This window comes from Trichomycterus rosablanca, chromosome 12 (genome assembly GCF_030014385.1).
Source record: "Trichomycterus rosablanca isolate fTriRos1 chromosome 12, fTriRos1.hap1, whole genome shotgun sequence".
Taxonomy (NCBI): Eukaryota; Metazoa; Chordata; class Actinopteri; order Siluriformes; family Trichomycteridae; genus Trichomycterus; species Trichomycterus rosablanca.
Genome location: NC_085999.1, coordinates 21,331,797 through 21,359,045, shown reverse-complemented (window position 1 = coordinate 21,359,045; position 27,249 = coordinate 21,331,797). Strand labels below are relative to the sequence as shown.

General features: G+C 38.3%; 1 protein-coding gene across 3 annotated transcripts in view; it reads left to right on the top strand.

Annotated features, from left to right (window-relative positions):
- Nucleotides 1–26,961, top strand: part of me3 (malic enzyme 3, NADP(+)-dependent, mitochondrial) — a 41,865-nt gene extending 14,904 nt beyond the window's left edge. For 2 of the 3 annotated variants that reach the window (XM_063005863.1, XM_063005864.1), the window contains 11 exons: nucleotides 2,049–2,124; nucleotides 2,231–2,392; nucleotides 2,754–2,857; nucleotides 2,932–3,041; nucleotides 3,148–3,245; nucleotides 4,096–4,209; nucleotides 4,968–5,073; nucleotides 16,647–16,789; nucleotides 17,476–17,649; nucleotides 17,735–17,833; nucleotides 25,418–26,961. In XM_063005863.1, the coding sequence (XP_062861933.1) occupies nucleotides 2,049–2,124; nucleotides 2,231–2,392; nucleotides 2,754–2,857; nucleotides 2,932–3,041; nucleotides 3,148–3,245; nucleotides 4,096–4,209; nucleotides 4,968–5,073; nucleotides 16,647–16,789; nucleotides 17,476–17,649; nucleotides 17,735–17,833; nucleotides 25,418–25,579 (1,348 nt within the window). In that variant the 3' untranslated portion in view covers nucleotides 25,580–26,961. Of the gene's footprint in view, nucleotides 1–2,048; nucleotides 2,125–2,230; nucleotides 2,393–2,753; nucleotides 2,858–2,931; nucleotides 3,042–3,147; nucleotides 3,246–4,095; nucleotides 4,210–4,967; nucleotides 5,074–16,646; nucleotides 16,790–17,475; nucleotides 17,650–17,734; nucleotides 17,834–25,417 lie in introns of those variants that run through there. The other variant, XM_063005865.1, reaches the window with a different exon arrangement.
- Nucleotides 26,962–27,249: the final 288 nt, after the last annotated feature.

Genomic DNA, 27,249 nt, shown 5'->3' with positions numbered 1-27,249 from the left:
CCTGTGGGCAAACTCCAGCTAACACTTAACCCAGCAAATCTGCTTACAAAAACCCAGATAACATAGAGCATCCAAATAACACTTAAGGACTTCGTTACATACCATGACTGTGGACCAAATAGAGGCAGACAGGCCAGAGAAACCTCCATACTTATAAGAAACAATATTGACAACTGGATCCACCTTGAAACCCAAATCCAAGCCACTGCCATCCGTATATCAATGATCACTCCACACTTCACCCCCTCTCTAACAAGTCTAGTATACACCCCCATTCATACTTGAAGGGGACTTTACTGAACATTATCTGCTTTGGGGCAGCTAAGATATGGACAAAGGGAAAAGACCTTATAAACACTAGCAGCCTCTGCCTAATGAACTCACAAACACCTACCTACACCCCAACCACGGCACATACTCTACTCCCGACCTTATTCTGTGCCAGCTGGAACTACTTATTAAGTTCACATGGATGGGACGGCCTGTGCAGTAGTGACCATTTTTCAATTATCATGCCTAACAAACAACAACATTTTGCTTCCCCCATTGAAGGATTATGCTGGGACCAAACACTGAGGTATTCCAGGAAATAAGAAAACAGAAAAAAGTCCTGGCAGGAAAAGCCCCAAACACACAATTAATAGTTCATAAACTTCTGCCAGTGGATGCTTAACCCCTGATCACCCCCCTACATAAAGAATGTATGGCAAACAGAATGAGATAACCAAACCAGAAACAAACTACACAAAATATACCCCACCATACACACCCAAGCCAAACCAAGTAGTTATTTTCAGATGCCGTATTGGTCACACAAGACTACCACATCTGCACTTAATGATGGTGAACACCCCCCCCCCCCCCCCCCCCCCCACACACACACACACACATAAAATGTGAGACATGACACATCCCTGTTAATTGAATGCCTCAGATACAAATGTTTAAAAGAAACATTTAAGCAACAACCTTATATCTAAAAACTCAAGGACAGCTTCAAAAAACTATATATCAGGACCAAAAGAATACCGTATCTTTCCATGAATATAACCTCAGTGTAACCATGGCATGAAAACCCAAACAAACAACAATGTCTTCCAATAACTTCTGTCTTCCATCTTGACACTCTACCATAAAGGCCTGATTTATGAAGTTCTGCAGAGATGGTTGTCTATTCAACAGGTTCTCCCATTGTTTGGTTCTTTAGGTGAACCGTGACCAAGGCCTTTCTTGTCAGGCTGCCTAATTAGACTGTATGACTTGCCAAAATGTTGTTGCAGAGATCCACAGACAGTTTCTTGTACTTGAACTAGTGACTTAGTTTTTGTTCTGACAATGCAGCATTTGTGAACCCAGTGTTTGTGGACCTTATAAACCCAGGTGTATGCCATTGCAAACTCTGTCCAATCAATTCGAATTGCGTCAGATGCAGTCAAATTGAGTTCTAGTCTAAGGATAGTTAAAAGGAAAGAGAATATACCTGACCACAATTTGGAGTGCAAAAGATGTCTGTGTCATGATGGATTAAGTGTATGTTGATGGGCAAAAACAGATTTTTTTTATCAATTCAAAATCAAATCAACAACACGAAGTCAAGGGGTCTGAATCCACTTTAAAGTAACTGTGCATTTTTTTAAAAAGTGTTTGCATAGTTTGTGTTATAACTGTATTATGTAATTTTGTTTTTCCCGGAAGTGAAAGTTAGCAGTCAAATTTAAGGATATGTCCAATCGAATTATTTAGCTTGTTAGTGAGCTTCAAGATGAAAAGCAGTATCATGCTGCATTTGTGACCTGTCAGAACAGGCAAAAAGTAGGAATGATGACATTTTAGCATTTAGTGGACACTAAAGAAACTTACAATTGTGACTGAATACAATTTGAGGGTTAAGGGACCTGCTCAAGGGCCCAGCAGTGGCAGCCTGGGGTGGTGGGGCTTAAACCTTTGTTTTTCAAGATAAGTGACTATTTTAAACTTGATTTAACATCTTACAACAGTGTTTACATTATTGGGGTTGATGTACTAAAAGTGTTTTGTTTATCCTCCAGCGGCCTTTTTATAACCATTCATGACAAGGGCCACATAGCCACCATGCTGAACTCATGGCCAGAGGAGAACATCAAGGTGTGGGTTAAAGTATTAAAATCTACATTTTATAACATACAATATAAAATATACAGATATAACATACAATTTTCAGGTATTTATGTATCTGTGTTCGTATCCTCAGGCCATTGTGGTAACTGATGGTGAAAGGATCCTGGGGCTTGGAGACCTTGGTAGCTATGGAATGGGTATTCCAGTGGGCAAGATGGCTCTATATACAGCCTGTGGAGGAGTTCACCCTCAACATTGCCTGCCTGTGCTGTTGGATGTTGGCACTGATAATGAGGTACACATTGCACTTATGTTAGCTTTTGTACTAACTCAGCCTTAGTTTGAATTTTTCTTCTGTTATGGTATTATGTGTAGAAACATTTAGAATGGTTATGTGGATAACAGTATACAAATTAAACACATTTTAAATCATAATTTAATCAAATTCTATTACGGCCACCTAGAAAGGATGGGTCTGTTTGAGTCTTGGTTTTCATAGGGTTTCTTTCTTAATAATTTAGAAGTTTTTCCTTACCATTGTCTCCCAAGTCTTAGTCATTAGAAGGTTTTGATCCTGGATTTTTGAGAAAAGCTGCTTTTAGACAGTGTTTTATAAATTTTAGATTGTCATTAATTTGTTGTTTATTGCTGATTAGACTCTCCTAAATGATCCCTTGTACATTGGACTAAAGCACAAACGAGTGAGAGGAAAAGAATATGATGACCTGGTTGACGAGTTCATGCAAGCTGTCACAGACAAGTAAGTACCATGTCTATCAGTGTCTTATAAAAACTGATTGATTAGATAATCATTAACATTGTTCTTTGTTTCAGGTATGGCATGAACTGTCTGATTCAGTTTGAGGACTTTGCAAACAGCAATGCTTTCCGCATTCTTAATAAATATCGCAACCGTTATTGCACCTTCAATGATGATATACAAGGTAGTGTGTCAGAAATAAACAATAACAATTTAAATATAAATAAAGAAATAATGTATAAAGAAATATTTTATAATAATATAATAATATCTATATATTTTTCTTCCAGGCACAGCATCAGTGGCTGTTGCTGGCATTCTTGCTGCTTCCAAGATCACCAAAAATAAAATATCCGATCACACTTTTATGTTTCAAGGAGCTGGAGAGGTACTGACTTAATCTTTGGAACCTTATCTGTAGAGAAATGGAATGTTTTAAAAATATACTGCACATGAATAAAAGTGGTTAGTTGTACTGCTAATTCAGTAGCCACTCCGCATTTTAAGTGCCAAAGAAGTTGCACTGCACACGATATAAAAAGGTAAAATATCATAAATATAAAGAACATTTTTGTATAACATTTATGTAAGGTAATTTATTGTATTTTGGACATTTTCTCAAGTTCTGCCTAATAATATACACTTGCCTCGCTGTAATAGAACCAATAGAACTCGTTGGTTCGAATCTTAGCTCTGCTACCGGCAGGCTGCACAGAGACGAGGGATAGTGGGTGATCAGGGTGTGTTTCTCTCTGCATAAATCTGAACCTGCCTTGTGCAGGTGAAAGCATTCGGAGTGTTGGAGGGGGCGTGTGTTAGTCACGGCTCTCTTTAGTCAAAGTGGAGGTCAACATCAGTAGAGAGGAAGCATGCAATCGGGTAATTGGATATGACTAGATTAGGAGGAAAATTGGGGGAAAAATGCACAAAAAATTAATTCATGCAGACAGAAAGGTAGATGAAGATCTGGATGTTTGAGACATCTAAGTCTTAAACAGAAACAGTAAATGCTTTTATGCTGCCATTAATAATGCTACTTTAGGTTTTATTAGCAAGTGTTTGTACTACTGACAGATATGAATAGTTAAAATTTTCAGCTTTAACTTACTTGAATATTGTACTATTATTTTAAAAGTATTCTGTATGTCTGTATAGATCCTCTTGTCATCAAGTCATTTTTTATATTATAACTGCATTGGTTTAGCAATTTGATTGCTTATTGTTAATTATGGGATTAGGCTGCTATGGGCATTGCGCATTTACTCATCATGGCCATGGCTAAGGAAGGAGTGTCACATGCTGATGCTGTCAAAAAGATCTGGATGGTGGACTCGAAAGGACTAATCGTCAAAGTAAGAGTTATCCTTTAACTGATCTGTAGACATAATTATTTTCTCACTCTGCTAGTAATGTAGCTGTCCTCCGATACTATTCCAGATGTTATGATTTAGATACTATTATGATGTAGCAGATTTGTGTTTTAGACCAGCGGTCCCCAACCTTTTTTGCACCACGGACTGGTTTCATATAAGATATAATTTCACGGGGCCGGGAAATTTAAAATAGAATGGCAAATCAGTGTAAATCCTTAGAGTTTTGGAAATTTAATTGCTTTTTGTAGTAATCTAAAATTATTTTTTTCTGTGCGGCCTGGTAATTAATGACCGGTGGTTGGGGACCACTGTTTTAGACATGTAAGGTAGTGTTTACTGTTGCAGCACTTCTGTAAGTTGCTTTAGATAATAGCATCTGCTCAATGCTGTAAATGTAAAATTTAATTAAAAAAACAGGGCAGTGATAGCTCAGTGGTTAAGGTACTGGACTAGTAAACAGAAGGTTGACGGTTCAAGCCCAGCCACCACCAAGTTGCCACTGTTGGGTCCCTGAGCAAGGCCCTTAACCCTCAATTGCTCATTGTGTTCAGCTCATTGTGTAAGTCGCTTTGGATAAAAGCGTCTGCTAAATGCTGAAAATGTAAATGTAAATACACAAGTCAAAAATATATCTGTTGCTTTTGTTAAATTACACATTAAGGGTTTTCTAAAACAACAGACCTTATGTGTGTGTTATGCCGGGCATGTCAAGCACCTTTCTGTATTTTGCTTTTCAGGGAAGAAGTAATTTAAACCATGAGAAAGAAGAGTTTGCCCAGGAGCATCCTCATATAAAAACCCTAGAGGAGGTGGTGGAGACCATTAAGCCCACAGCTATCATTGGTAATTATAACTGCACAGTATCACGGTGAACCAACTGTCAATAATTAAATAAATAGGGTTTTTTTAATACATTTTTCTAAATTTTCAACCAGCATGCAATACAATGCAAAATTTTTGGGGACATGTGTTGACCTTTTATTATGTATTATAACTATATAATATGAATTCAAACTACTGCCAATACACTGTAAAAAAAATTGGAACAATTACACTCCAACAAAACCTACCACCATTACACCTCATCAAAACCTACCAATGTTACACTGTAACAAAACGTACAGTCATAACACTGCAACAGAACCTACTATCACCTACAGTGACACTCTCTTATCCCCGAAACATAAGGTAAATGCTTTAAAAATGCTCAAGTTTTATAACCCCAAATCTGAAAAAGTTGGGACAGTATGGAAAATGCAAATAAAATAAAAATGCAGTGTTTCTTACATTTACTTTGAATTTTATTTGATTTTAGACAGTTTGAACCCAATATATTTCATGTTTTGTCTGCTCAACTTCATTTCATTTGTTAATATACCTCCATTCCTGCATTTCAGGCCTGCAACACATTCCAAAAAAAGTGGGATGGGGGCAATTTAGGGCTAGTAATGAGGTAAAAAAAACTAAATGATGTGATTCCAAACAGGTGATGTCAACAGGTGATTGTAATCATGGTTTGTTACAAATGCAGCATCCAGGAAAGGCTGAATCTTTGATGAGCAAAGATGGCCCGGAGATCTCCACTTTGTCAACAAATGCACAAGAAAATTATTGAAATGTTTAAAAACAATGTACCTCAAAGAAAGATTGGAAGGGATTTGCATATTTCTCACTCTACAGTGCATAATATCATTAAACAATTGAAGGAATCTGGAGGAATTTCAGTGCATAAAGGACTAGGGCACAAGCTTAAGCTGGACGCCCATGATCTTCGATCTCTCAGACGGCACTGCACCAAGAACTGCCACTCAACAATAGCTGATATAACCACATGGGCAAGGGATTACTTTGGCAAACCTTTGTCAAGCACTACAATATGGAGTTACATGCACAAATGCCACTTTAAACTTTACTGTGCAAAAAAAGAACCATGTCCAGAAGCGGCGTCAACTTCTGTGGACTCAGAGGTATCTAGGATGGACCATCACACAGTGGAAACGTGTATTGTGTCAGATGAATCAGCATTCCAGGTCTTATTTGGAAAAAATGGACGCCGTGTGCTCCGGACCGAAGACGAAAAGGACCATCGAGACTGTTATCAGCAACAAGTCCAAAAGCCAGGGTCTGTCAAGGTATGGGGCTGTGTCAGTGCCCTTGGCAAAGGTAATTTACAGTTCTGTGATAGAAGCATTAATGCAGAAAAGTACGTTGAGACCTTAGAGCAACATATGCTGCCTTCAAGACGTCATTTTTTTTAGGGACGTCCATGCATTTTTCAACAAGACAATGCAAAACCACATGCTGCACACAAGGCATGACTGCGGAAGAAGAGGGTACGGGTACTGGACTGGCCTGCCTTGGCACCAAGGATACCAAGTGCTTTAATGTGTTTCAGGTTTTATTTTGTCCCATTCTTCCTGCAAACACGTCTTAAGTGTTAAATGCTTTACTGTCCCAACTTTTTTTGGTATATGTTGCAGGCCTGAAATGCAGGAATGGATGTTTATTAATAAATGAAATGAAGTTGACCAGACAAAACATGAAATATCTCAGGTTCATCCTGTCTGCAATGAAATAAAAGCCAGAGTAAATGTAAAAAATTGTATTTGCATTTTCCATGCTGTCCCAACTTTTTCTGATTTAGGGTTGTTTTTCAGGTTCTTCACATAAAATCTTAAGTTTGCAACTCCCATATCCTTAATCCGTATCCTTAATCCCATATCCTAGGTCACACTGGTTATTTTGTCCTTAGAAAATCCTTAGCTTAGGATTTATAGTCAACACTGACTGGTATATTTCTTCCTGTAAATTTATTTAACCTAATGGTACTAGACATTGGAAGTAAATTTGTAAATTTCAAATTCATGATAAATTTGCTGCTGTTTGTATGTTTTTTTTTCTGCTGAGCAGAGATCCCTGACTAGTTGCAAGACATCGCAATATTAGAGAATAAGACTAAGTGTGTTAAACTGTTTAAGTGTGCTAAATGTGTCACTGTGTGCAAATTTAAAGGTACTGTTAGTTGAAGTAACTTGTTGCATGCATAAGCATATTCTTTGCTTATTATTAACAAGGCCTTTTGCATACCCCGGTTTTGAGAGACTCCAAAATCAGTAAGAGACGTCCCAAATTGTGCCCAATTTAAAGAAACTCTGTTCTTTACTCCGTAGAGTAGCTAACTATTATAAAGCTTAACGTGACTTCTTGTACTAAAACAATGACCAAGGAATTTCATTAGTGGAGAGAACGTATAAGCAGTAATAATTAAGAGAGGTTTAGTAATCCAATTCTTTTAGGGGAAAATCCAGCTAAACACATACAGTGTATCACAAAAGTGAGTACACCCCTCACATTTCTGCAAATATTTTATTATATCTTTTCATGGGACAACACTATAGAAATAAAACTTGGATCTAACTTAGAGTAGTCAGTGTACAACTTGTATAGCAGTGTAGATTTACTGTCTTCTGAAAATAACTCAACACACAGCCATTAATGTCTAAATGGCTGGCAACATAAGTGAGTACACCCCACAGTGAACATGTCCAAATTGTGCCCAAAGTGTCAATATTTTGTGTGACCACCATTATTATCCAGCACTGCCTTAACCCTCCTGGGCATGGAATTCACCAGAGCTGCACAGGTTGCTACTGGAATCCTCTTCCACTCCTCCATGATTACATCACGGAGCTGGTGGATGTTAGACACCTTGAACTCCTCCACCTTCCACTTGAGGATGCGCCACAGGTGCTCAATTGGGTTTAGTCCATCACCTTTACCTTCAGCTTCCTCAGCAAGGCAGTTGTCATCTTGGAGGTTGTGTTTGGGGTCGTTATCCTGTTGGAAAACTGCCATCAGTTTTCGAAGGGAGGGCATCATGCTCTGTTTCAGAATGTCACAGTACATGTTGGAATTCATGTTTCCCTCAATGAACTGCAGCTCTCCAGTGCCAGCAACACTCATTCAGCCCAAGACCATGATGCTACCACCACCATGCTTGACTGTAGGCAAGATACAGTTGTCTTGGTACTTCTCACCAGGGCGCCGCCACACATGCTGGACACCATCTGAGCCAAACAAGTTTATCTTGGTCTCGTCAGACCACAGGGCATTCCAGTAATCCATGTTCTTGGACTGCTTGTTTTCAGCAAACTGTTTGCTGGCTTTCTTGTGCATCAGCTTCCTTCTGGGATGACGACCATGCAGACTGAGTTGATGCAGTGTGCGGTGTATGGTCTGAGCACTGACAGGCTGACCTCCCATGTCTTCAACCTCTGCAGCAATGCTGGCAGCACTCATGTGTCTATTTTTTAAAGCCAACCTCTGGATATGACGCCGAACACGTGGACTCAACTTCTTTGGTCGACCCTGGCGAAGCCTGTTCCGAGTGGAACCTGTCCTGGAAAACCGCTGTATGACCTTGGCCACCATGCTGTAGCTCAGTTTCAGGGTGTTAGCAATCTTCTTATAGCCTAGGCCATCTTTGTGGAGAGCAACAATTCTATTTCTCACATCCTCAGAGAGTTCTTTGCCATGAGGTGCCATGTTGAATATCCAGTGGCCAGTATGAGAGAATTGTACCCAAAACACCTAATTTAACAGCCCTGCTCCCCATTTACACCTGGGACCTTGACACATTACACCAGGGAGGGACAACGACAAATTTGGGCACAATTTGGACATGTTCACTGTGGGGTGTACTCACTTATGTTGCCAGCTATTTAGACATTAATGGCTGTGTGTTGAGTTATTTTCAGAAGACAGTAAATCTACACTGCTATACAAGCTGTACACTGACTACTCTAAATTATATCCAAGTTTCATGTCTATAGTGTTGTCCCATGAAAAGATATAATGAAATATTTGCAGAAATGTGAGGGGTGTACTCACTTTTGTGATACACTGTACATGCGAAAGCTTTCAGAGAGAATTTAATGGTTATTACACACAAATGCTGATTTGTCTCATATTCGCACTTTGATGACGTTTTACCATACCGCACCACTCAAGTCAAGCGCTGAACAAAATGGCAGTCGCACACTATGTCAAGTTTAAGGTAAACGTCGAGTTTAAGGGTACACATTTCACGAAGAAGGGCTTGAAGATTTCGAGTTTGGGGGACGTCGAGTTACAAGGTACCACTGTAATTAAATAAACTTGTTACATCTTGTAACCACAATGGGACTAGATGATATGAAGAGAAAGATGGATTGTTTGTGTTGCCTGGGTCACATTAAAAATCATGGACGAAATGTGGGTCTCCTGAAATTTTTTTTGAAAAACACTGTGATAAAGGATATCACTGCCTCCATAATTATCTGGTTGTGTAGAAATAAAAAATTAAGTTGCTGTAACAGTGGGAGAACTGCCATTTACAGTGTTGAAAATTAATTTGAAAACTTTGTAAGTGGTTGTGGAAACTGAGCTTTTAGGCTTGTGTGTGCAGTTGTGCTAAAAAAAGCTTCTTGAAACTTCTATTGTACACGATACTACAGCATGAGCTGGTTAAAATCAACTTGTGCATTGAACGTCCCTCAAAGATCGGTGATTTGACTTGGCTCTATCTGGTGGTCAAGTCGATTAATGTGTTTAAGCAAAATTTAATGTGAACTCAAAACCATAATAATTTAATTTAATTTAGATTAGCTGCCTTTGAGATATCCTTAAACTGCAATCGATTCCCTCAATCAATACTACAGGAGCTTTTCCAGAGGTTCCAATTTGAGGAGGAGTGAAGCCAAAACCCACCAGCTCTGAGCATCTCCAAAGGGTGAACACTGTCACCAGGTCGTCAACCTTCTAATTTGGAGGTGTGAACCCTGGGGTCTGATCTCCTTGAAGTGCTTAATCCTGAAAGTTTCCATACTCAGGGCTAGTCAATTTTGAGTCAATTCCGACGAACACTGGGTCCAAATGCTTGGAAACTAAAGAAAAATGTTTAACATGGGTCAGATTGGGACCTCTATTATTTACACTCTATATGATACCAATAAGAAAAATTATTCATGAACATGGCATAGCAATTTTCACTACTATGCAGACAACACACAGCTGTATATACCAGCCATACCCAATGACACTAACACAGTCAGTAAGATTGAAGATTGTGTAAACGACACAAAAGATTGGATGTATTGTAACTTTCTTTTATTTAATTCAGAAAAAAAGATATTACTTGTTGGATCTAAAGTACGAGAGATAAGTTGTCTAATCTGGTGCTAAACATAAACACTTTCTCCCAGCTCAGATGTAAAAAACTTGGGTGTCACAATACTGTAGAACCAGATCGCTTTTTTGATGCACATGTTAATAATATTACTAGAGTTGCATTCTTTCATTTGAGTAATATCTCTAAAATTAGAAATATACTTTCTGTGAATAATGCTGAAGAACTGATCCATGCGTTTATAACTAGATTATTGTAATGCTCTTCCTTCTAGATGCTCTGGTAGATTTACATTCACATTTTCAGCATTTAGCAGACGCTTTTATCCAAAGCGACTTACACAATGAGCAATTGAGGGTTAAGGGCCTTGCTCAGGGACCCAACAATGGCAACTTGGTGGTGACGGGGCTTGAACCGGCAACCTTCTGCTTACTAGTCCAGTACCTTAACCACTGAGCTATCACTGGCTCCATAATCCATGGAGATCCATAAACAAACTCCAGTTTGTTTAAAATGCAGCAGCTCGAGTGCTAACCAGAAGTAAAAAGTTTGATATAAGTCTTGTTCTATAATCTCTACACTGGCGTCCAGTTAAATTCTGCATTAATTACAAAATACTTATACTAGCCTATAAAGCGCCAAATGGTCTGGCTCCACAGTATCTGAGTGAACTTATTGAGCACTACAACCCAGCACGTTCACTTTGTTCACAAGATGCAGGGTTACCTATATTTCCTAGAATTAAAAAGATCACAGCTGGTGGAAAAGCATTTTCTTACAAAGCTCCACAACTTTGGTATAATCTCCCTGCCTCTGTTCGGGATTCAGACACAGTCTCAATGTTCAAGTCTAGATTGAAAACATTTATTTAATTAGGCTTTTAGTTAGTCTTTCTGAACTAAGGGTGTGGCTTTGGTCCCAGAGGTCTGGGGTCTGGGCAGTCTGGTGCTCTCAAGTTTGTCAGATTTGCCGGCGCTGCGTGTTGGCTTCTGCCTGCACCTGATTTCTGACCTCTAGGACCAGAGCTGCCCACCCTGATTATAGACAAAGGCACAGAGCTTGGGGGTTTTAGGTCATAGAAACTTGTGGTGATCAGGGATGTTGGGTTGCTGTCGTTCTGTCTCTCTTGTACAATCACTCAGATTTGATGACGGTGGGGGAGGTTGGGCGCTAATGACCTGTGAAAGCCTTCATGACTTAATAATTCATGCTGTAATAATTAGGGGTACTGGAGTCTCCTGCTACTCTCTGCAAAACTGACATTTTACTCTTAATGATTTCACATTTTAACTACCTTTTATGTTGTTTTACCCCGAGGTGATTCTGACGGAAACCTGTTTACCCACTCAAGGTTGAAGACTGCAAGTCGAGACTGCTGTGCCAACCAAAAGTTGCTTTGAGACAATGTCCATTGTAAAAAGACTTGACTTGACCTTAACGGAGCACCTAATTTTGACAGCTGGGGTCTCTAACTACTGGTTTGAGTATCTCCTATGAGGGCCATGCAACCTGTAGTCACTCATTTCTGTCCTGTCAGTCAGGAAAACTGGTGCCATTGGACTTGCACGACTGGAAATGCAGTTGCATTTACTGACGTGAAACCACTCTCTCTTGAACAAGAGATAATTGTTAATCATTCTGTGTCGAACAAAAAAAACCTGAACTTAATAACTGTTTGGGTTAACTAAAGTTTTACATTCTGTGCACATAGATTCTCTCTAACAATTACTAGGTTGAATACAAGTTACCAGTTGACATACCCATGTACTGAGTATTTACAAAACTACCCACAACAGTTTACCAAATTACCTGCACAGTTTATTATAGAACATTATGACTGACAAATTCTGATCAGACTTTGTAGAGTAGATCCCCAAGGGGAAAAAAGGCAACACTGGCAGACATGACTAAACACCTGTCAACTGACTGTATGAAAATTTAAGTCAAATTTATTTGTATAGCAATAGACATTGTCTCAAAGCAACTTTATAGCATCAAGGACCAATAAACCAAAAACCCCAGTTGAGCAAGCCAAGGGTGATAGTGGCAGGAAAAAAATCCCTCAAAATTACAAGAAGAAACCTTTAGAGGAACCAGACTCACCAAAGACCCCTTATCCTTGATTGGCCTGGGAAATAATTTGAATAAATTAGATTTAAGCAAACCATACACATACATAAAATAAAAAAAAGTTCTAACTAGTAAAAAGAAAAAAATATTTTTTCATTATTTAGTCCAGTCTGCACAGCAGATTCCCATCAGATCCAGCAGGAGCAGCGTTGTTGTCAGGGCACTGTCAAACATTGTAGGCTTCAGCCCTGGGTGGGTGAATAGGTTCTTGTCAAAATCACCTCAGGTGATGTAGTTAAAATGTAATATCTAATCATTAATAGTAAGATGTCAAATTTGTGGAGAACAATCAGGCTTTGGCATCCCTAAGTATTACAGCATAACTAACAGGGAGAGCTAGCAGGTAACACAACCATGGGGGTTTTTACAGGGCGTGTACTAAATACAGGGCATCAGCACACACCTCCCTCACTGTCAACAAACCTGAGTGATCTTATGAAAGAGGCAGAACAAAAGCAACTCAACATCCATGATCACCACAAATCCCTATGACCTAGAACCCTTCAAGCCTTTGTGCCTTTGTCTGCACTCAGGGTGGACAGTTCCAATGCTAGAGGTTGAAACCAGGTGCAGCCAGAAGCCAACATGTTGTACCAGCCAGCAAAGCAATAAAACATGAAAGCACCAGACTGTCCAGACCCCAAGGTCGGAGCCACTCATCCCTAATGGATGGAAAGACTAATCAAAAGCCTGAGTAAATAAATATCCAAGGTTGTGATTTTCCCTGACTGTGATTTTTTTTAATTTTAGGAGCTATAATTAACCCTGCTCCTTGTAAATAAAGTAAACATCCTGGGTTGTAGTTCTCAAGATGTTTACTCAAATACTGTGGAGCCAGGCCATAACGCTTTAAAGTTTTGTAAGCCCAGGTGGCGCATGCAGGGCAGGATGCCCGGACTAAGTGGGTGGGGTCTTCAAACGCTGTGTAAGGACCCTGATTAGCAGATAGAGAGGCAGCAGAAGACAAATTGACTACGCTAACTTGGGAGAAAATAGGAGAAAATGCATTAATAAAATTGAAAAAGTTTTGTGAAAGTATTTGGTAATTAATGCAGACTTTATTAGGCAGCCAGTGCAGAGATGATAGAACTAGATAGAGTAATATCAAACTTTTTAGTTAACACTCGAGCTGCTGCATTTTTAACCTTAAAGTTAGATATGCATGGTTTTCTTTAGCATTATAACAGAGTATATTTCTCATTTTAGAGATATTGTGCCGATGAAAGAAAGCAACTCTAGTTAAATTACTAAAGTGTGCATCAAAATAGAGGTCTGAATCTATTGTGACACTTTTAACTCAGCTGGAAGTCACAGAAAAGGCATTAATGTTTAGCACCAGGTTAAACAACTTGTCTTTTGCAGCTTTAGATCCAACAAGTAATAACTCTTTATCTGAATTAAGTAGAGAAAATGACGCGACATCCAGTCTTTTATGTCATTAACACATTCCTAAACTAGGCTGTGTTGATATTGTTGGGTTTGGCTAATACATACAGCTGTGTCTTGTCTGCATAGCAGTCAAAATCGCCATGTTTATAAATAACATGTAACTAAGCGTAAATAAGGTCCCAATACTGCTTTTATAGTTTCTGAGCATTTATAATTTACATGAACAAATTAAGAGTGGTCATTCAAATAGGATTTAAACCAGTAGATTGCAAGTCCTACTATGTATGTTCTAGCTTATCCAGTAAAATATTATGATCTACGGCAGGGGTGGGCAAACTTTTCGGCTCGAGGGCCACACTGGGTTTTAAAAATTGACAGACGGGCCGGGTGGGTGCAGGGGTGGGGGTTTGGAACTAATATAAATTGACATTTAAACCTTTATTTTCGTGATTAAAGGATTATTTTTTTAATATAAATGAAACGCCAGACTCATCCTATTATGTGCACATTTACACATGCGTATTATTCGTATGATGCGATATTTTTATCTTTGTTTCTACATGGTGTATCGCCATCTAAACAAAACCAATTCAGCCTTTAAAGCAGCACTTTCAACATAAATGAATGGTTTATGTGTAACATTTTAAACCAGTCAAGTGGTTTGATCATACTGGGGTGATATTAAGATTGCCAACCATCCCGTAAAATAAGGAATCCTTCCTTATTTGGAAACTAAACGCTGCGTTCCGTATTGCACTGATACGGGACGCATTTTGTTCCGTATTTATATCAGTGGGAAAAAAATGCTGCAGATGAGACAGAGATATGTATGCAACTGCTGCCATGGTGGGAATTAGAAAGTGTTTGGTTATTATTCTAAGTAGTGTTTACTTTTAGCCTCAGTAACGCGTAATGAGTGCACAGGTTATATCAGCATAACAACCTGTTTATTACGCCGCTGTTTAAGTAGCGCGTCGCTCATGTGTTTCTGCCCCAGGTTTGAATCCGGCTTAGGACCAAACTAAAGTAACGCAGGCAGGGCCGGCGCTATATGGATTATGTAAAAATGTTGTTGCACTGTTGTTACATGATTACATGATGTTCTTTATGGATGTTGTTTTGCCTGAAACATGGTTCTGGTTTATTATTATAAAGAATACAAATAATAAATGTTAAACAGCCGAATCAATGGTCCTATGACGGTGTGAGACATGTTATATTTTTTATAGGGGCAGTGATAGCTCAGTGGTGAAGGTACTGTACTAGTAAACATAAGGTTGCTGGTTTAAGCCCCACCACCACCAAGTTGCCACTGTTGGGTCCCTGAGCAAGACCCTTAACCCTCAATTGCTCATCGTGTTCAGCTCACTGTGTAAGTCGCTTTGGATAAAAGCGTCTGCTAAAAGCTGAAAATGTAAATGTAAATGTTACAGGTGCAACACTAACCGCCTGGCGTGCGGCGCCCTCTAGTGGAATCAATTGAAACGCAAGTTCAGTGCAGAAAAAAGATGAAATTAATGCGGTTTTAGGACAGTTTTGTAAATACTCAGCGGGCCGGATTAAACAGCCTAACGGGGTATGTGGCCCGCGGGCCGTAGTTTGCCCACCACTGATCTACGGTATCAAATGCTGCTCTAGGATCTAATAGAACAAGAAAAGAGATGCTTTGATTATCAAAGGACATTAATAGATTATTAACTACCCTAATTAATGCAGTTTCAGTACTGTGGTTGGGTCTAAATCCAACCACTCGTCCAGGTCATAAAAGAACCCAAACATCTAAAGAACTGCAGGCCTTAATAGCCTCTGTCAGGGTCATTGTACATAATTCCATAGTTAGTGGGAAACAAAAATGACATCCATGGGAGAGTTGCAAACCACTGCTGACCAAAACGAACACAGGCTCATTTTACATTTAGGTGATCCTCAGGACATTTGGGATAGTATTTCATGGACTAATAAGTCAAAGGTAACTTTTTGGAGGACATGGGTCGTGTTACATTTGGCATAATGCTAACAATCAAACATGGTGGTGGTATTATGATGTTTGGGGCTGCTTTGCTTCTGCAGGACCTGGTCGACTTGGAACCATGAATTCTATCTGAAAATCTTGTCAGTTCATGACATGTTTACATGCACTGGAGTTATTCATCAGGACAATGATCTGAATCACCTCCACTCCAAGTACGCCTCTAAATGTGTCAAAAGAAACAAAAGTAAGGTTTTGGAGTGCTAAGTAAGTCCTATCTTGAACTACATTGAGATAGCAAGACCTTAAACAGGCAGTTCCAGCTCAAAAACTCCAATGTAGCCGAATTAGAGTGGGCCACAATCCCTCCACAGTGTAAAAAAGAAAACTTTTCCGCAAGTTATCACAAACATTTGATTGCAGTTGTTACTGCTAAGAGAGGCATTTACATTTTCACATAAGTTATATGGGTTTTGAATAAATTTTTTTGTTTTTTGGTCTGCTGGTCCTAGATTCTCTAAAGTTGCTTTGAGACAATGTCCATTGTAAAAAGCGCTATACAAATACATTTAAATTTGAAATGTGATTTTTGTTATTTAAAAGCTGCATTTTGTGTTTACTTATGTTGTCTTAATTGTATAAAATTTAGTTGGAAGAACTAAAACCTCTGAATAGGTCAAATTAGAAAAAATATACTGTGTTGTTGAACTTACTCAAAATTTTCCTGAGGCAGCTGTGTGTGATTTGGTTTTATTTGCCCAGGTGTGGCAGCTATTAAAGGAGCCTTTACAGAAAAGATCCTAAAGGACATGGCCTCCTTTAATGAAAGGCCTATCATCTTTGCCCTCAGCAATCCCACCAGCAAAGCAGAGTGCACAGCGGAGCAGTGCTACACACTCACTGAGGTAACACACGTCAGACCACAAGCTGCATCCTCGCAAGTCCAACATAAAGTTTTAAAGCTGAAGTTTTTATTGTTCATAACAAAAGAAGCCATTTAATCATAACAAAAGAAGGCTCCTAGCTCTTCATTAAAAAGGGGTGAATAATAAGTTTAGTAAATCCTTTTTGTGACACAATCTCAATGCTTAATGAAGCACAATGTACCAAAACGACAAGACAGACTTACTAAAATGTGCTTTTATAACAATTCTTTAAAAAAATGCTTTTAATAGCCTTTGTGTACCAGCGTGAGCAAAAAGCTGCACTGCTGCTCTAAAGATACACTATGCTATATCACACTACATGTTAAATGATTTAAAAAGAAACAACATGCCCACCCAAACAATAGAAAATGAACATAAAATCTACTTGTAATCTAACAATGCATCTAACAGCCTCCCCTTAAATAAGAGACCCTGTCCCAGACTGGAACATGCTCATGCTGCATAGAGCTTTTGCTACCATTCAGAAGCATCTTTTGCCTATTCAGACAGAAGCTTAAGTCAGTCTATTTACATACTGACAAAGATCTATCCGGATGTATTTACAATAAGGTCAACTGACTCTCTCTGTTTATGACACGATTATAATAGCCGGCTTGTCATTAAACTGCACTTTATGCTGACATGAACTGCTGTTTTTATCTAAGGGTCGTGGCATTTTTGCCAGCGGCAGTCCTTTTAAGAAGGTAACTCTACCAGATGGACGCATTTTCTATCCAGGCCAGGGGAACAACGCTTATGTGTTTCCAGGTGTGGCGCTGGGGGTTATTGCCTGTGGAGTGCGCCATATATCAGATGATATTTTCCTCACTACAGCAGAGGTAAACCTTCTAATATAAATCAGTTAAACTTAATTGAATGTAAGTATTTGTTTGGTTTAGTTAAATGTTTTGATGTGTGCATTAGGCAATAGCTGACATGGTCACTGAAGAGAACCTGGCTGAGGGCAGACTTTACCCTCCCCTCAGCACTATCAGAGAAGTGTCCTTCAAGATTGCTGTAAAGGTTGGTGTCATTAATTCCCTGCAACTTCATCTTAATTATGTGTTTTTGTTATTTCACATACAAATATTGCACATTTTACGTGAACTACAAAACCCATTTCCAGAAAAAATTGGGCCATTTTTGCCCACACTATTGTAGTACTTATCAAATGAGGCCTGGCATCGTTTTGCTTAAATAAACATGTGTCTTTTAAATTCTAATATACGTCTCCATGTCAATGTTACCTTCACATATATGCAAGTCATGGGTACTGATCAGTGGCGGCTCCTGCCAAATCTCTCAGGGGGGGCAATTGTTGTGATGATGGCCAAGGTGACCCGTTCAATGAGTAAATTAAAGCTTAAACAATTAACGTTTTAAGTCATCTGTCAGTTTGCCCTCACAAATAACTTTGAACATGGAGAGAGACCAGCTTTACCATTAATCATAAAATTAAGTAAAGCCTTCACACTAACCATTTAATTCAGTCTTCATCAAACAGCATTTTATTTTAGGTGCAGCAGATCCAATTAGGGTTGCCAACTTTCAGAACTGGAAATAAGGAACACCCTGGGCTGGCGGGTTGGCGGAAGGCATAGGGTGGGGGGTGGGATGGCGGGTGTTTACCTCAGCGGGGAGGTGTTGGGGGTAGGCAGTTAGGGTTGCACCTATAAAAATATAACGGCTCTTACACCACCATAGGAACATTATCAAAATGTTTTATTTAGGCTGTTTAACATTTATTATTTTCATTCTTGATTATAATAAACCAGAATCATATTTTAGGCAAAACATGAAGAACAGTGCAAACAACATTTTTACATAATCCTTCTTCACACTGACATGCAGCCCCGGTTCTGGACTGCGTTGCTTAGGGGGCAGTGAGAAAAGTACCGGCCCTGCTTGTGTTACTTTACTTTCGCCCTACACACGGCGTTACTAAGACTAAAATTTAATACTACTTAAAATAATAACCAAACGCTTTCTAATTCCCACGGTAGCAGCAGTTTCCTTCTGTTTCATACATATCGCCCTGTCTCAGCCATTGATAAAAATACGGAACATCACCTTTAGTTTCCAAATAAGGAACGATTACGTGTGACGCAGTCTATGAGAGTGATCTGGGGCGAATTTCAGTTAGAGTGGAGTTGCCCCATAAAGGGGCGGTACTGTACGGAACACAACTCGACGCTGATTGGACTACGATATTCAGAGACAAGACTCCAGAACAGTCACAGCTAGTTTAACACTGGTTGAATGTGATAGAAAAATTTCTTCCGCCGCTGGTACTGATACATCCCCACATCATGACAGATTTTGCATCTTTCACTGATAACAGTATGGATGGTCATTTTTATAATGCAATTCACTCCTGAAGTTTGGGTTTGGTACAAAGTGGTGAGCCATGACCCATCACTGCTTGTAAAGACCTATGGTCATCCTCCTTTTGTACCCAATCATGATTCCCTCACCTGTTGCCAATTAACATGTATATTGTGGAACAGTCATTAAACTGTCTATAAACTTATTTTGCCTCTGTCCCAACTTCTTGGCATGCTTTGCATCAAATTCTAAATATGTTTCCATTAACAAAATGCAGTGAAGTGAATAATATTTCTATTATTGTCAGTAAAATAAATCACACATTCTTCTTTTTACTGCATTTTACACAATGTCCCAACTTTTTCCTAAATGGGGTTTGTATATTAAGACTTCATTCACAACTTTGAGTGGTGACTGGATTAATTTGACCATACATCAAATAAGTGGTTTATATAAAGTTAAAGTTATAACTCATTAAACTTATCTCTAAAAACTTATTAATTAAAACTGACCTCAAAAATGACCTTAAGCATACTTCCAAAGTTGTGGTGAAATGACCTTAAGCATACTTCCAAAGTTGTGGTGAAATGCCTTAAGAACAATGAAGTGAAGGTAATAAAGTGGCTATCACAAAGCCCTGACCCCAATCCCATAGGAAATGCAGGGGCATAACTGAGGAAGCATGTGCAAGCAAGCAGGCCTACCAACCAGTTCTGTCAGTTGTACACTATACAGTATATAGTACACTTTTACTTGCATTCTGTACAATTTGTTCCTTTGGCCAAGCAGCTGCACTAATGTTGCAGGCAGTAGTGTACAACTGAGCTGTTCACTATATATAGTAGAATTTCAGTTGAATTCCATGCAATTTATTTCTTTGGCCAAGCAGCAGCACACACAACACCATGCACAATGTCACGTGTAGAACCAATGAAAGCACATTGGATTATTGTAAATTGTGTGCATCCAACCCAGTGGCAAATGTTTAGAAAAATCGTTTTCCTGACAGTGCCACTAGACACAAGGTGAGGTCCTTTACAAAATGATTTAGTTAAAGAATAGTTAAAGTTTTTTAAAGTCTACTCAAGGACAGTACTTATCATCAAACATGATTTCTTGAATCCACCATGCCACATGCTCTTTACGATAAAAAGCAATAGTTGCCTGCAGACATGTTTCTCAATGCACTGAAATTTTTCTAAGAAAGGCTTCAGGACTGGTGTTAAGAAACCCTTCTTTGACCTTGGCTTCTGACCACAAAAGAATTGCTGTTTGTTAAAAGACTCTCAACCCATAGATGACTTTAACGTGTTTATTAATCCCAACAACATCCCTGTCAATGCTTTGCTTAAAACAAACAGTATCCGGTTAAGGGTGGTTCTGATTGGAAGTTTAGAAGAATCTAAATTAAATTTTTACATTGGAAGTTTGGTGACCGTCTGCCTTGTTTGCCACTCTGTTCTTGTTTGTGAATAATAAAAATCACAAATGTAAAAGACAACATCTAATTTAGTTCCCTACTGGCTGCCAATTATGATTTTCCTTTGTATGTAATCATTTTAATGTTTTAATAAAACAGTGTACAGTGCTAAACTTACTTTAATCTATAAGAAATGTAAACAATAGCTTAATATTATAGATTGTAACAAATCAGATTAAAATTATTGAGTTTTTGCACACACAACTGTTCGTATAGTTCCCTTTTGTTCCCCTTGGTTCATGTTATATCTAGTGTTAACTTAAAACCGAGGGACACACATCTTGAATTCAGGTGGTTAATTCAGTCCCATTTCCACATTGCCTTTATGAACATTTGTGAAAGAATTAGTCATTCTAAAGAGCACACTGAATTCGATCATCGGATGCCACCTTTGCAACAAGTCAGGTAGTGAAATTCCTTACCTCTTAGATATTCTATGATCAACTGGGAGTGGTATTATTGAAAAGTGGAAGCATTTAGGAGCCACAGCTGTGACTGTGCAGACCATGTATAGTTACAGAGCTGAGGCACACAGTGCATAAAAGTCACCAATGCTCTGCTGAATCAATAACTGCAAAGTTTTAAACCATCTCTGGCATTAACATTATCACAATATATGTGCGCCTGGAGCTCCATGGCATGGCTTTTCGTGGCTGAACAGCTGCATTCAAGCCTTGCTTCACCAAGCACAATGTCAGGCATTAGATGGAGTGATGTAAAGCATTCTACCTCTGGATTCTGGAGCAGTGTGTTCTGTGAAGTAAAGAATCACGCTTTTCTATCTGGCAGTCAAATGGATAAGTCTGGATTTGGCTAATACCAGGACATCTGAGTGCATTGTGCCAACTGTAAAGTAAGGGAAATAATGCTGTGGTGTTTTTTTCTGGAGTTGGCCTAAGCCCCTTAGTTTCAGTAAAGGAAAATCTTAATGTCTCAGAATAACAAGACATATTGGATTGTATTATATCCTTCCAACTTATTGAGAAGTGTTTGGGCAAGGCCCTTTTTTGTTTCAGTGCACAGAACAAGGCCCATTGTGCTTATAGGCAGTGGTGGATAAAGTACCTGAAAGCCCCACTTGAGTAAAAGTACAAATATTTTACCAGAAATGTACTTTGATAGAAGTTAGTCACCTCTTAGAATGTCACTTGAGTTAAAGTATCTGATGTTTAGGTAGGTGTAAATGCTGTAAATATAAACTCAAGTGGTCTTGAGTTTGAAGATTTTTCTTTTAAGCCTGTAAACCACCTTAACATTGGAGCTTACCTTACACCTACAGAAAAATAAGGTCTTCACAACATAAGAATTCTTAGAACAAAATACGTTTTCTTCTTTGCCTCTGAACATGATTTGTGCGTATCTTTGGGTAAACGTAAGAGCCACTTCATTCGATACGAAGAAACCTTTACTCCGACATATGAAAGCATTTCTTGTAAATATGGCCACAGGTGTTCTTGTCTGTCACTTGGTTTGTCGCCGGAGTAGCAGGTGCAGTCGCCATTTCTACCTCTATCATGAAATCAGTCTTATCAAGTGGTGTACTTCTCATGTTGCTACTAGCATCTGACATGCCTGGAGTTGGTGGAAATCAAAATGTATCCATCACTTTTAGAGAACTCGTTTGCACTTGCACATTAATATGCTTAACTATTGATCTAACTTACAAGCGCAGATTACAAATTTGCCACACCTGCTTGCTTGCACTCTGTCAGACATCTTACATCATTTAGCTACTAAATTTCTTGCCCTATTATTTTGTAGTAACAAGTAATAAATTTGCATAGGGCAATTGTATCGGAGTACAAGTATACATTTTATTTAGGAAATGTAGTGGAGTAAAAGTGAAAGTTGGAAATTTAAAAACTCAAGTACAGTACAGATACTCCAAAAAATACCTACTTATATTACTTATTACTTAAACAACCCTTGGCAAAAAATATGGAATCACAACCCTTGGAGGATGTTCTTTCAATTGTTTAATTTTGTAGAAAAAAAAATCACAGACATGCCACAAAACTGTCATTTTTCAAAATTCCAACCTTCTGGCATTAACAAACAATAAAAAAGAAAGAAATATAATTGTTGTGGTCAGGCACAATTGCTTTTTTTTTTTAGATCAAGTAGAGGAAAAAAATATTGAGTCACTCAGTTCTGAGGGAAAAAAATATGGAATCACTCTGTAATTTTCAGTTCTAAAACAAACACCTGCACCAGATTAAATTTGCTAATTATTCTTCAGTTTAAAAAGAGTGCCCACCCCTTGGAGAGCGGTTGCAAAATGACTTGAATCATGGCTCCAACACGAGAGATGTCAGTTGAAACAAAGGGGAGGATTATAAAGCTTCTTCAAGAAGGTAAATCATCACGGAATGTCGCAAAAGATTTGGTTGTTCGCAGTCAGCTGTGTCTAAAATCTGCCTGAAAAAAACGTGTACATTTCCACAGTCGTTGATGATATGGGCCTGTATGTCAGGTAAAGGCACGGGGAAGATGGCAGGCATTACATCTTCAATAAATGCCAAAGTCTACATTGAAATTTTAGAAACTTTTCTTATTCCATCAGTTGGAAGGATGTTTGGTGATGATGACTTAATTTTTCAAGATGATAATGCATCTTGCCATAGGGCAAAGGACTGAAAACTTTCCTTCAAGAAAGACATATAATGTCAATGTCATGGCCTGCAAATAGTCTGGATCTCAATCCAGTTGAAAATCTCTGGTGGAAATTGAAGAAAATGGTCAATGACAAGGCTCCAACCTGCAAAGCTGATCTGGCAACAGCAATAAGAGACAGTTGGAGCCAGATTGCTGAAGAATACTGTTTGTCATTAGTTAAGTCCATGCCTCAGGGAATTCAAGCTGTTATAAAAGCCAGAGGTGGTGCAACAAAGTACTAATGATGCAGTGTTTTTCTCATGATTCCATTTTTTCCTCAGGTTTGAGTGATTCCATATGATTTTCATCTACTTGATCTAAAAAAGCAATTGTGACTGACCACAACAATTATATTTGTTTCTTTTTTTTTTTTTATTGTTTCTTAATGCCAGAAGGTTGGAATTTTGAAAAAATGATAGTTTTGTGGCAAGTCTGTGATTTTTTTTTTTTTTTTTTTTTTTTTTTTTTTTTTTTTCTACAAAATTTAACAATTGAAAGAACATCCTACAAGAGTGGTGATTTTATAATTTTTGCCAGGGGTTGTATTATTACTTTGTTACATTACACCATTTCTTATAGGACTGTGCTTCCGGTATCCTGAGCCCAAAGATATATAGAAGCCTTCATGTTTTTGCATGTCTAAAGTGTAGACTACTGTACAATTCTTATAGCATGAGTAAAAAAAAATTAAAGGTCAACAACAACTTTTAACATAGTGGTCTTAGTACTGTCCAAGGTTCGAAAGCCAGACTGAAAAGGTTTGTATTGAGTAATTGTGCTACAAAACTCCAAAAGCTGTGAGGCTATAACTCTTTCCATTACCATAGCTAAGAAAGGGAGATTGGAGAGAGGTCTACAGATGGAAAATGAAGAAGTATCTAACCCAGGTTTTTTTAAGTATGGGTGTAACTGCAGAAGAACCACTGGTTAATCACATGAGCTATAAGAGAAGATACAGCAGATATATGGGATTTAGGAAGAGTAGTGGGAGTAGGGTTAAGCAAACAAGAGGAGGAACAATTGGAATTGGTAGATTCACTTAGATTCACACGGGTAGAATTTTGGGAGGTACAAGAAACGGAGACCAGCTTAGCTTTAAGCAAATAATGTTAACTATGTTAAATAAGTGTAATTGAAAGTCTAACACGCTCCCCCTCCAAGACATGACTTGCTCCCCCCACTATCAGACTTGTATCACCTAATGCCAAGCATCAGATAAAGAGCAGTGTGTTCTGTGGAATAAATAATCTGCTTTTCAAACTGTAAAGTTTGGTGGGGGAGTGATAATGCTGTGGGGTTGTTTTTTTGGAGTTGGCCTAGGCCTCTCAGTTCCAGTGAGGGGAAATCTTTATGCTTCAGCATATCAAGGCATATTGGACTGTATTATATGCTTCCAACTATGTGAGAAGTGTTTGGGGCCTTTTTTGTTCCAGTGGACAAAGCAAGGTTTTTGTTTCCTTATTAGGATTTTAACGTCATGTTTTACACTTTGGTTACATTCATAAATTCATTTGGTTATATCGAACAAGGTCATGGACAATTTAGTGTCTCCAATTTATTAATTCTTTGGACTGTGGGAGTAAACCGGAGCACCCGGAGTAAACCCACGCAGACATGGGGAGAACATGCAAACTCCACACAGAAAGGACCCGGACCGCCCCACCTGGGGATCGAACCCAGGACCCTTTGCTGTGAGGCGACAGTGCTACCCACTTAGCCACCGTGCTGCCCAGACAAAGCAAGTTCCATAAAGACATGGTTTGGTGATTTTTGGTGAGAAAGAACTTGATTGGCCCGCACAGAGCCCTTATCTCAACCTTAGAACTAGAATAGAGATTGTGAGCCAGGCTTTCTAGTCTAAATTCAGTCTGACCGCACCAATGCTCCTCTGAATAAATGAACAAAAATTCATTACCGTAAACACACTTCAGAATCTTGTAGAAAGGTTTCCCAGAAAAGTGAAAGCTGTATTAGCTGCAAAGAAAGGACCAACTACGTATTAATGTCTATGGATTTAGTATGTGATATCATAAATGCTTCTGTTGTTACATTACAATGTGTGCTTGTCCCAATACTTTTTTCCATATATTTAATGTCAAAACTCAATGCAGTGTCTTTAACATCACACTATTTGTTCTCTCTTATAGATTGTGGACTATGCCTATAAGCACAATATTGCTTCCTGGTATCCTGAGCCCAAGGATAAAGAAGCCTTTGTGTTGTCGCATGTGTACAGTGCCGACTACAATTCCTTCACACTGGACACCTACAGATGGCCCAACGAAGCCATGGCGGTCCAGGATGTGTAGTTGCTCTAGCTGATAGCTTCTCTTCTTTTGATATGGGAAAGAGATATATCAGACATATATGCATTAGCCATTTATCATCTAGCATTATGTTATAGTTCATAATAGTGTAACCTTTTTATTTAATGCCCTATTTCTGTATGTTTACACTTTTCATTAGTCTAAAATTTAGATACCTAGTTCTGAGTCACTGCCTTTACTTGCAGGCGCCAACGCATCTGCCAAAGATACTGTTTATGCTGCTAAAGCTTATACTCAAATGCTTAGGCAACATATTTGTCAGGAAAACAATATTTTGGTTCTATGATTTGCTTTTTACTCCCAAATTTTAATAAGCAGTACAATCTCCAAGCTTTCTAACATTAATCATTCATTTATTTACCTCCTTGTTTTAAACACTCCTATTTTTTCTTTTTTTTTTTTCAAAGTAGCAATTTGTTGACAGTATATTTTTGATGTTACTGCCACAAGTTGCAATGATGCAGACATTTTTGTTTTTAAACTAGGTTATTTGGCTTGATGTAGGGTGTTTAAGGTTTTTGGCTGTTTGTCTTTTTAAAAAATCTGCAAAGGATGGCATGTATTAAATATATTGTTCGCCATTAGTGGCAAATTTTATGTTGAACTTAAAGGATAGCGATTTGTTTCCTGAAGTTCCCCATATATTCTCAGTGGGTAGTTAAAAATGTATTCAAGTAGTCAGTGCTGTTTTAGAAATTATTGTGAAGTAATAACATTTATGAACATGCTTTGCTTCGAGTAATGCACTATCAAAATATCTATTTTTTTAAGATATCTAAAACGAGAAACCAACAGGGGTATAAATTTATTTCATAAAATGAATTTTATGCTTAGAACGTTGTGGCAAAATTTTTTAAATCTCAGTTTTCTAGCTAACATTATACAATCACTAAATAGCTGCTTTATTGTAATTAGGGCTACAGTCCAGAGCCTAGCCGAAAACACAGATTGCCAGTCCATGGCATTATACATCTGCTTAATCACTCACTCGATTACACCTAGAGGTGCAAGACCAGACCAGCCATTCAATTTACTGGCATGTTGTTGAGCAGTGGAAGCTAAATTATTGATACTAAGGATGATCTGCACAGAAAAGTCAACATCTGAACTATGCAAAACAGCTAGAGGCATTCTGAATTATTTTAACTCCTAGGCCACAATCACAAGGTATGTCTGGAGGTAGAAAAGCAGAATTTCATTAAAAAAAACTTTACTTTGCCACCTGATAAGAATAAGGTTGAATGGGGGTACATATCCAGGATAGTTCAGTAACAGAACAGGGTGCCCCAGCAATGTAGAGTTCAATTTTTGTTTCTTATCATTACAAGTCAAATAAATCTAAGCAATAAGCTAAAATCTAAGAATCTGTGATTTGTGTAATTTTCAAATCAAAGTTTTTCACATACATAGTCATACACAGTACAACATAGTAAAATGCCTTTGTGACTGCTCGGCCACATTAGTAATTAAATAAAATTGGACAGACAATATTACTACAAAATAGTTTTTTAAAATGTAAAAAGTGTAGAAAATTAGAAAATTTAAAATTAAAATACAAATTTAAATCATAATTAGTCCTGCACACTCCATAGGACGCAGCTTTGTACTCGTCCATGTTTGAATTTTATAATAATTCTATTGAATTATGATTT